Source organism: Ruditapes philippinarum, unplaced genomic scaffold, assembly GCF_026571515.1.
Source record: "Ruditapes philippinarum isolate M1 unplaced genomic scaffold, ASM2657151v2 ctg1841_1_1_1_1, whole genome shotgun sequence".
Classification (NCBI taxonomy): domain Eukaryota; kingdom Metazoa; phylum Mollusca; class Bivalvia; order Venerida; family Veneridae; genus Ruditapes; species Ruditapes philippinarum.
In genome coordinates, this window is record NW_026853235.1 from 122,809 (window position 1) to 135,029 (window position 12,221).

Sequence of the window (12,221 nt, forward strand, 5' to 3'; positions counted from 1 at the left end):
TTTTTATTTGATAGAGTTAAATTTGATATAAAAACAAAATGAAAACTTTTTGATAGTATGGTAGTACAAATATTACTGTATGGTTCAGAGATCTGGGGCGCTTTTGATTGTAAAGAAGTATTAAGTTTCGTAAAAGCATTTTAGGTTTAAAACAAACCCCGACCAACGTAGTACTCGGAGAACTTGGTAGATTCCCTTTATCAGTTTTATGTCAAGAAAGAGCATTAAAATGTTGGATAAATATAAAGAAACAATCTTTACCACAATTGTTTAGTATATATAGTGATCAAGTACATATCTTTAGAGGACCTTCTTGGGCTAAAAGTATACACAATATAATTAATAACTTAGGGTTTTCAAATTGAATAGAGAATTTTGAGAATAATTGGTACTATATTGTTTTATTCAAACAGCGTTTGAGAGACCAATTTGTGCAGACATTGTACAAATCGATTGAATTTATGCGAAAACTCAATTACTATAGAATGTATAAATGCAGAGTATCTTAATATTGTGGATAATAGTTAATTAAGGAGACAACTTTCAATTTTTAAGCTAAGTTCTCATACATTAGAAATTGAAACTGGAAGATATATTTGCGTTGAAAGAAATGCGAGATTATGTACATTTTTATGCAAGCTGTTGAATCGGTGTATTATTTCTTTTATGTTGTCCATAATATAGAGATTTAAGAATCAAATATAGACTGCCACAATCTTTTCCAAATCTAAATAAATTTTCTAGAGTAATGACAAAACAAAAATCATTTGTATAAAAAAAAAACTTACATCATTTATGGAAATTCTTAAGATATGTTGTAAGAATCGTTTATTACCGATTCTAATTAAAATATATAATATATATCTTACGTTAAGCGTTGTTTGGCGCCAACTTATTTAACGTTACGCGCTGAATAGTTTAGCGCGTCATTTTGACATAATTGTTTGTTATGAATTTAAAAGGTAACTTCCGTTATATGTAGCAGCGTTAAACGTTAAAGCTGAAACTGTATTTTAAAGGTTTCGATGTGAAATACATTATAGTCGGTATGATAGCTGCTTAAATTATTTTGATTTATTTATTTGTTAACGGATAAAAAGAATTTTCTAATGAAGTATTTATTAATTTTAATCAGTTGTTACGATTATTTATTTTATGGATTTTAACTGTACTTCTGTTTATTAAGATTCTTCGTCATAGGAAATAATTATTTAATTATTCTATTCTATTATTTATTTGTTAAGTTTATATCAGAAATAAATGTATTAGTTAATTACTTTATCATTTGTTTCAGAGAATCGCTTTGTTTTATGCTGATGTGTGAAAATAAAAGATATATACTGTATAGAAGCGCATACTCGAGTCTAGTTGTTATCCGAAACCCTTTACAATTCTCGACTAGTCATCGTGATGGACTAGAAGTTTGATATTTGTGGATGAGAAATTACAGATTCATGGAAAAGAAATTACATATATTGACAGAAGAATAAGCGGTATGTGACAGAGGTTTCTAATTACTAAATTTGAAGAAATAAGATAAAGATACTTACTATTAATACAAGTGAATTCGTGTGATGATAAATCAATAACTCTAAAAGTGTTATAAACTATAGAGCAAACAGACTTTATGAGTGCAAGGAGAACGCGAACAGCACATCTTTCACAACTGATAAAGATTTACAATGAAATTGAAAAACAGATGGTGTCTTATGAAAATACAGAAAAAGTGAAAGAATTATATGACCGTCTATGTAATAGATACGAACTTTTCAAACCAGTACATTTACAATGTATGGATTTGTGCAAAGATACGGAAACTTTTGAGACTTTAGAAAATAGTTATATAAGCCAGCAAAACAATTTTGTTGAATGTAAGGAACACTATACGGAGTGAATTAAATGTTTAGATTCGGCAGCAGACGATGATAACGTGTTTGTGCGCACGAGAGCTAGTTCGGTACAGTCATCACGTGCAGCTATGCAAAACGCAAAAGCAAAGCGGCTTGTTGCAGAACACCGATTAAAAATGTTGAGAGAAAAACAGAGACTTGAACGGCAGCAAAAGGAAATAGAGAATGAACGAGAACTATTAGAACAGGAGAGCGAGATAGAAATTGCTAGAAATGAGGAGTCAGTTTTTACTGAGAGTAACGAAGAAATTCCAGTAAGTGCACGAATTACGGAACAGACGCATCAGGAAAATGAACGTGTCATAGATGTTTCTACTTCCGGTCACACAAATGTACCACGTGATACTTCAGATAGTGCAGGATCTCATGTGTTTTTACAGAACAGATTTGATGATGAGTCCGTATCTAAGGTTACAGAACAGTCAAGATTTAATGGTAAGGCAGTCAATACCTTAACTTCCGGTTCGAGTGATAGCAGTAATTCAGCATTTGAGAAACTAGCAACAATATTACAAGAAGGGTTTAACTTACCAAAGCCCGAATCATTAACATTTAATGGTTCTGCGATAGATTATTGCAAGTTTATCAAGAATTTTGAGACAAACTTAGAGGCAAAAGTAAGTGATGATAGACTTAGATTAAGCTACCTTATTCAATATTGTAATGGTGAGGCGAAATCATGTATTGAAGATTGCGTATTGTTAGATTCTAATGAAGGGTACAGACAAACTAAAGCTATTTTACAGTCACGTTATGGTAGGCCACATGTAATTGCCAGAAATTACATTGATAAACTGTTGTATGGCCCTCAAATTAAAGCCTCTGATATTGACGAACTATCTAAGTTAGCATTAGATATGCAGAGATGTCATATGACCCTATCCCAATTAGGTTTTGTTTCTGATGTAAATAATTCAGAAAACTTAAGACGAATTGTTAGACGTTTGCCTATGCATATGCGAATCAAGTGGGCAGATATTGCACATACAATCTATGAGTGCGGCAAAGAGCCGAGATTCTTTGATTTGTTGAAATTTGTTGAAGAAAGATCACGTGTTGCTTGTTCGGTATATGGTATTGATATTGTTAAAGAAAATGTACCATCCCAAGTAAGAAAACAGCACCATAGTCTGCCTAGTACTTCTGTTAAAGGCAAAATAACTACCTTGTCGTCATATACTGAAAGTGATATACACAAGAACGAAAGAAAATGTTATTGCTGCTCTGGTTCATGCTTAGATCATGTCATAGATTTAAGAAAATGACTTTAACAGATAGAAAGAAATATGTTGTTAAGAACAGATTGTGTTTCAATTGTCTTAAACGCAATCACATGTCTAATGAATGTAGGAAAGAAAAATCATGTACTATACCTGATTGTAGCAGCAAACAATACACATTAGTACATAGCTGGTTCCCGGTAGGTTCTGATAACTCTGTAACGCTACCTTCAATAAATTGTACGGCCACAAATGGCTCATTTTTTAAAACATGTTTGGGGATTATACCTGTAACTGTTAAGGATAGGGACGGTTACTTCTGTGAAACATATGCCCTGCTTGACGATGGTGCTGACAAAACCCTGTGTGACGAAAAGCTTATAAGGAAGCTGAATATATCTAGTAGGCCAGTTACTTTCCAGATTTCAACTGTTAATTCAACAAGGAACGCAATACACGGAAAAGAAGTGGACCTAACAGTGAGCCCTATTTCTGGTGAGAGTGAAGTGAAGCTTCACAATGTTTGGACAGTAAAACAATTTTTCTTATTTCTACGCGATCTGCAGCTACTGCCGATGATATTAGAAATATACCATATTTAAGTGACTTGAATATTCCGAACGTGAACGTTAATGAAGTCATGTTACTAATTGGCACGGATACACCGGTAGCACATATTCCCTAGAGATACGAACCGGAAGTAGTAATGAGCCATATGCAGTGAGAACGCAACTTGGTTGGGCAGTTCGTGGACCAATACCATACAATAATTCAAAACATAATAAAACAGACAACAGAAGACCCCAATTAACATTCATTTCGGTCAGTCAAGTGACGCCATACTACAACAACAACTTGAACGTATGTGGACGTCAGACTTCAATGACGCATCCTATAATGAGAAAAATTCCATGTCAGTTGAAGATAAGAGAGCACTTGGAATTATGGAATCTACACTTTCTCATGTTAATGGACACTACGAGATGGGATTACCTTGGCGACAGGATGACACAAAATTGCCGAATAATTTAGTGCTTGCGCATGCGCGATTGAACCACCTGAAAAGAAAACTTTCTCGTGACAACGTGTTAAATGAGATGTATACCAAAACAATGACAGACTATATTGATAAAGGATTCGCAAAAGAAGTGACAAATAAAGATACGAACTCTGAACAGATATAGTATTTACCCCACCATCCTGTAGCAAATGTGAATAAGCCCGGAAAAGTGCGTGTTGTATTTGATTGGGCGGCAAAATATAAAGGTATTTCATTAAATAGTCAACTTTTACAAGGTCCTGATATGATGAACAGTCTTGTAGGCGTATTAATCAGATTTCGACAAGAAAAGGTAGCTCTTTCCGCTGACATAGAGGCAATGTTTCACCAGGTATGTGTATGTGAGAAGGACTGTGATGCCCTACGTTTTCTGTGGTGGCCTGGTGGAGATTTATCTATAACACCCATGACTTATTGTATGAAAGTCCACTTATTTGGAGCAACTTCCTCTCCGAGCTGCGCTGCGTATGCGCTGAGAAGAACTGCCATTGACAATGCAGAGAGATTTGAACCTGCAGTATTATCAACTGTAAAGAGAAACTTTTACGTAGACCACTGCCTGAAGTCTGTAGAATCTGAAAATAAAGCTGTTAAACTTGCAGCAGATTTACAGTCCCTGATGTGTTTAGGTGGCTTCAGACTCACAAAGTGGATAAGCAACAGCCGGAGGGTACTTAATACGATTCCGGAATCTGAATGTGCGCCGACGGTCGTTAGCCTCAACCCTGGAGACGTACTGCCTTGTGATCGTGCGCTAGGCGTCAATTGGAATGTCAATGACGATAAAATAACATTTAAGATTAAAATAAGCAAAAAACCCTTAACAAGACGCGGAATTCTTTCCATAGTAAGTGCGATTTTTGATCCACTAGGACTTGTATCACCTGTGACGTTGCGTGCTAAGGCAATTGTACAGAGCCTATATAGGAAGAAGATAGGGTGGGATGAAACCATTCCGCAGAAAGAAATAGAAGATTGGCAACAGTGGATAGCAAATCTACCATCGTTAGAAAAAATTAGTATTGACCGTTGTTTCCGTCCAAATTACTTCAGTAAATTGAAGAACGTACAGCTGCATGTGTTCAGCGATGGCTCAGAAACAGGTTATGGCGCATGCGCATACTTACGATTGACGGATATACAGAATAGAATTTCATGCAGTTTTGTTATTGGTAAATCTAGATTAGCACCAATAAAGCAAACAACCATTCCAAGATTAGAGCTGTGCGGAGCTGTAGTAGCATGCCGCCTTTATGCTATGTTGTCAGAAGAACTTGACTTAAAGGTCGACCAAGTTACATTCTGGACGGATTCTATGATATTACTTGGATATATAAACAACAATAACAGACGATTTAAGACATTCGTCGGAAATAGAATCAGCTACATTCACCAGACTACATCCTCTGAGAAGTGGCGTTATGTCGATTCCGGTTTCGAACCCAGCTGATATTGCTTCGAGGGGCATCCATCCAAATGACATTCATGGTCTTAAAATATGGCTAGAGGGACCAAAATACTCATTACAAGACGAATTGACTTGGCCTAAACTCCCACATAAGCTACAAATTGCAGGTGATGATTCCGAAGTTAAGAGAGAGATTATTGTTAATACCACCGCATCGTACACAGGACCTCATATAGAAGACCTCATTAACTATTATTCCGATTGGACAATGTTGCTTAGAGCAGTTGCTTGGTTACTGAGATTCATAACATATTGCAGACGACATCACTTGACTTTGAATGAACAACCAAAACGAGGAAATCTTACCGTTTCCGAGATAAAGAACGCAACTTACGCTATAGTACGACATATACAGAACTCAAGCTTTAAACAGGAACTGAACGATATTAACAAAGGAAATCCTGTAAAAAGAGACAGTAGATTATCTACATTAAACCCCATACTTGTTAATGGACTAATCCGTGTATATGGAAGAAATACCCATAAAGAATATGATACGTGCCCGATTATCCTTCCGCACGATAGTCACGTGACAGAATTGATTATTCGTCATTACCATAATTCAAACGGACATGTTAGTAAACAACATGTACTTGCTGAAACACGGACGAAATACTGGATATTAAAGGGACCCAGTACTATAAAGAAAGTTATCAGAGATTGTTTTATATGTAAGCGACAACACAGTCTACCTCTTAGGCAACAGATGGCGCCCTTGATCAAAGAACAGACGACCCTCGATAAACCCCCATTCACCTATGTCGGTGTAGACTACTTCGGCCCTTTGATAGTGAAATCAGGTAGAACTTGGTTAAAAAGATACGGATGTCTCTTTTGTTGTCTAACTACAAGAGCAGTCCACATCGAAATAGCACACAGTCTAACAACTGATTCTTTCATAGCTGTTTATCAACGCTTTACAAGTCGTCGAGGGTATCCAGAAAAGCTATATAGCGATAACGGAACGAATCTTGTTAGCGGAGACAAAGAGTTAAAAAGCTCAATAAAACAATGGAACCAGTCTAAAATCGAACAACTTCTTGTGCAACATGATGTAGACTGGCACTTTAACCCACCCTATGCCAGTCATATGGGCGGGTCATGGGAACGCTTGATAAGGTCAACGCGTACTATTCTCAAAGCTGTTGTGAGAGAACAACTCCTTACAGACGAAAAGTTATTGACCCTGATTGCCGAAACTGAACGAATAATCAACGATAGACCCATAACTAATGTAAGCAGTGATCCGAGGGACCTACCGGCACTCACGCCAAACATGCTTCTTTTAATGAAGTCTAATCCTTGTTTACCAGTCGGCATTTTTAACAAAGGAAGACATCTATAGCAAGAGATGGTGGAGACAAATCCAATATTTAGCGGACATATTTTGGAAGGGTGGGTAAAAGAGTATTTACCAACCCTACAAGCCAGGCAGAAATGGCAAAGGGAAACTAGAGACGTACATGTAGATGACGTTGTGCTTGTGGTAGACAATAGTGTTCCTAGAGGACAGTGGCCACTAGGCAGAGTAACCGAAGTCATTAAGGGTAGGGATGGGCATATTCGTAAATGTAAAGTTCAAACTAGGGACTCAGCTATGATAAGGCCAATCACAAAGTTGTGCCTTTTAGAATGTTCAGACTAATTATTGTATTACGCTGAAAATATTTCACAAGATTATGTTAATGTTTAAAAGGATACATACTGTGTATTAAATAGATTGTTTAAACATAAGCAAGTACTTTAATATAATGCATGATTTATTGCAAATATAATCATTCTAATGAACATGAAGTTCGTTGCAATTTACATTTTTGTATCGATAATATATTGTTATTTGACATTAAATGATTTTGATGAAATTAAGATATTTCATGGAGGGCACTGTAAGAATCGTTTATTACCGATTCTAATTAAAAAATATAATATATATCTTACGTTAAGCGTTGTTTGGCGCCAACTTATTTAACGTTACGCGCTGAATAGTTTAGCGCGTCATTTTGACGTAATTGTTTGTTATGAATTTAAAAGGTAACTTCCGTTATATGTAGCGGCGTTAAACGTTAAAGCTGAAACTGTATTTTAAAGGTTTCGATGTGAAAGACATTATAGTCGGTATGATAGCTGCTTAAATTATTTTGATTTATTTATTTGTTAACGGATAAAAAGAATTTTCTAATGAAGTATTTATTAATTTTAATCAATTGTTACGATTATTTATTTTATGGATTTTAACTGTACTTCTGTTTATTAAGATTCTTCGTCATAGGAAATAATTATTTAATTATTATATTCTATTATTTACTTGTTAAGTTTATATCAGAAATGAATGTATTAGTTAATTACTTTATCATTTGTTTCAGAGAATCGCTTTGTTTTATGCTGATGTGTGAAAATAAAAGATATATACTGTATAGAAGCGCATACTCGAGTCTAGTTGTTATCCGAAATCCTTTACATATGCAATTGATAGAAGAAAGGAACAATTATAAAATAGATATTAAAACAATCTTAGATATTTGCCTGGATTGGTATTAAATTGTCGATATACCTAAAATTATCGAAACAAAATATATGCATTGTTGTGTATAATGTTCATTCAATGTATGTTTGCTTTTGTTGTATTTATTATGGTGTGTTTGCCATATTTATATTTATGTTTGTATTGCCAAAGGCAGGTTTCTGCCGAATTGCAAATAAAATATTGACTTTGACTTTGCTAAATCAGTCAGTTATCGCACATAAAATGTTCACTAATTTTTGGACCAAGCTTTCTTAAAAGTTCAGTATAACTATTTCAAATTTGACTTTCTTAAAACATTTTTGACTTTCTTTCTAGAGGCGTGCAGGTTACTATATACTAGTATGCATAAAATATAAATGAAAACACTCCAGTGATTATAAAGATTTAAAATGTTAATTTAATTATTTTAATTCAAATGGTGATGAGGATGTTAATTAAGTAATTTCTTCCTTGCAACTATTTTTCCAGATTTGTTTTTATTTAAATGTGAAATTTAAAAAATTGTTTCAACAATTGATGACTAATTGTTAAACATAGGATATCATACGTGTTTTAACAAATTCTATTTCATTTACTATCAATATTTATGTTCAACGGTATTCAGAGCGCTACTTTTATAACTTAAAACATAGTAGAACTTCAAGAATTTATATGTATTTTTTCTGTCATCATAATATCGTTTTGTTTCATCCGTTTTTTACTTTGAATTTTGTATATGTCTGACAAAAAATGTTTAATTTGCTTCAATGTTTATAACAACTTTTTCAATTCCATAATGAACATTTTCAGATTACTTAAGGGCCTTATCTTTTCAACTGAAAACGTTGCATGCTCCCCGTGGATACACTCTGACACACCAATGTGACATTTTAACATCGATTTGATTCATGGCAAGACGTTCTATACAAATATTGAGGGATTGACCTATAATTGCAATTCTAGGTAATTATTGCATATTTTGTTATATTTCATAGCTTTTAAAATTTCTGCTATCATCAATATATGTACTACTTATGTTAATAAAGTTTGGATCATTTTCGGTCATTGTGCATTTTAGTTAAGATGAATTACTCACCATAACTATATCCATACTTGAAAAATTTATCAATTTACGCTTTTCAAAAGGTGAATGTATCTTAGACTGCTGACATATACAATGTTAGGGTCATATGTAGGTTTATGAGTTTCTGTGTATATATGTGATGATCTTCAGTAATCATACACTTTGTCTCACTATCAGAGTTTCTGCGTATATATGTGATGATCTTCAGTAAGCATACACTTTATCTCACTATCAGAGTTTCTGCGTATATATGTGATGATCTGCATTAATCATACACTTTGTCTTACTATCAGAGTTTCTGCTTATATATGTGATGGTCTTCAGTAATCATACACTTTGTCTCAATATCAGAGTTTCTGCGTATATATGTGATGATCTTCAGTAATCATACACTTTGTCTCACTATCAGAGTTTCTGCGTATATATGTGATGGTCTTCAGTAATCATACACTTTGTCTCAATATCAGAGTTTCTGCGTATATATGTGATGATCTTCAGTAATCATACACTTTGTCTCACTATCAGATTTTCTGGGTATATATATGTGATGATCTTCAGTAATCATACACTTTGTCTCACTATCAGAGATTCTGCGTATATATATGTGATGATCTTCAGTAATCATACACTTTTTCTCACTATCAGGAGTTTTCCTCAGTTACCACACCTGGTCTGCTGTGCTCAATCCTGACAATGTTGATTGAAGATATATCGAAAAAGTAATATCATGTTTTGATGAAAAAAAAAACAAATAATTTTATACATTTATCTCATTCAGTTCATTTCATAATGCACGCGTAAATATGGACTGAAGAAAAGTAGCAAATCTGTAAAACGTATGTCAAAATATTGAACCCTAAACGGTTGATATGATAAAATACAGCTTGTAATTATTGTTAAAGAATTTTTCAAGTCAAACCATGTTTATTCTGGTTATTTCACTCCCTTATTTATATACCCAGAGCCATTTTTGACCAAAACTGGCATGCATTTTCCTTAAACGAGTTTAACAGCAATAATAATTATAAAGCAATACACAAATATTTGGTGTAATTTTTCCCTTTAATTTTATATAAATCAGGACGGGATTTCAAACATTTCAAGTGTCTTACACACATCCACTTAACACTACAAGTGCCTCTTAATTACATACACTTATTATCAAGTGTCCGTTATATTAAACAATGATACCCACGTAATGTAATACCTTCCTTGTTAGTTTTACATTAAATTGTATATTCAGATTGATTTCAAGTATTTCAGCCACTTTATATTATTATATACATGAATAAAAAGAAATACTCGGAAAACATCTTGACACTGGAAATAAAATAACAATCAAATGAATAAATGTGAAATGTAAAAGTGTTCTCTGTTGCGAGGACAATATATCAAGTGTCGTTTGGGTAGATGAAATTAGATCGGTCAACTTAAAATTTCCTTAAAATTCTCTTTCATATGGTACTTATAATACGATTAAGCGAGTTTCTGTCAGGGGTTGAAGGTTACATGGACAAGTTTATAAGCACAGTCGTTACTTAAAAATGAGTTTAACAGTGGAATAACGTCATCATTGCGGTTGGAAAAATGATTACTTAAGTGCAGTAATTGTATTTGAATCGAGAACTATGCTTTAAAGAACAAGATAAAAAATATATTTATATGGAAATTTATAGAATCATAAATTAATATTTAGGCCTAAAGAAAAAAAAACAAAAAAAAAAAAAACAACAGACTTTCATTTATAAGCATAAACTATTACAACGATTTGAAAGTATTTCTTGAAAATCAGACTGTTGTGTCCGTTATTTTTACTCATGCCGAAGCTTTATCTGCCATGGGGTGCCAGATTAGTTGCGTGCTATATAATAGCATGCTTTGGATGACGTTATTTCGCCTTTGCGAATAAAGTTTTAATTTTATACGCTGTTGTACAAAAAAAAATCGGGTGTAATGAGATCAATTTTCCATAGAAAACATGATTTTTACCTAAAAACTGCACAGTGCTAATTTTATCAAGAAATTTTTGCGTCAATTTAGATTTTGCAGTTCCACGATTATGTCATTTGACCACTATGTTGGAAATGTCATGTCACGGCTCCTATAATAATTTTATTCGGTTAAGTTTAGTAAAACTGTTAGCTGTATTTCTTTAATGCTTTTAGATGGATGACTGTTTAATCAGTGAAAATTAATTGATAATACCACAGTGGAACTTGATAAATAACTTAAATTTCAAGTTTTGAAAAGAGAAAAAAAATCTTATTTCATCTCATTAAAATTACCAATCACCAATTTTTGTATCGTCCGACTCTCCAAGTTATTTTAATTTCATTTCAACAGTCCAACCAACTGAAATGTCAATAAATATTGTCAAAGATGTATCGGTAACACTCAATTCCTGAAAATGAGTTGAGAATATTTCTTAATTTACGTTTTCTTGAATTATTTAATAAGCGATATTCAGTATCAATAATTGGTCAATCACTATAATTGTTCCTAATCTTTTGAAATGGATAACTTACATGAAAGGGACAATTTCAGCATTATGCCACTTTTTTCATTCCAAAATGTCTACAATTTTGATATTTATTTCTGATCTTCCTTATCTATAACCACAGTCTATCTCAAATGGATGTCAGCTTTTTTGTTTGTTTTTTCCTTATTGTCTTTTCTTGGGGTGGCGGCTGATGGGAGGTCAAGGGCAAGCCGAAGTTCATTTACAATCACGCCATTGGTGATATCAACAGACGCTTAGAACATTTATCAGAGTAAGCTTTTTAGCTTTTACAAAATATCTCAGATATATAATTTCTTTTCAATTTTTACACTTGTTTTTCATAAAATGAAAGTGGATGAACAACCTGAAATTGAGTTTGTCCTAATCATGTGAACAACATTTTGAAAATATATATTAATATACATAAATAAGAATCCCTTGAAAAATTAACACGGAATAATTGAAACCTTTTTGCT

General features: G+C 33.4%; 2 protein-coding genes across 2 annotated transcripts; both read left to right on the top strand.

Moving 5' to 3' along the window:
* Window positions 1–4,437: 4,437 nt before the first annotated feature.
* Window positions 4,438–5,640, top strand: LOC132736195 (uncharacterized). The gene has a single exon (XM_060723292.1). The coding sequence runs from the start codon at window positions 4,438–4,440 to the stop codon at window positions 5,638–5,640; it is 1,203 nt and encodes a 400-aa protein (XP_060579275.1).
* A 226-nt stretch (window positions 5,641–5,866) lies between these two features.
* Window positions 5,867–7,003, top strand: LOC132736196 (uncharacterized). Its single transcript, XM_060723293.1, has one exon. The coding sequence runs from the start codon at window positions 5,867–5,869 to the stop codon at window positions 7,001–7,003; it is 1,137 nt and encodes a 378-aa protein (XP_060579276.1).
* Window positions 7,004–12,221: the final 5,218 nt, after the last annotated feature.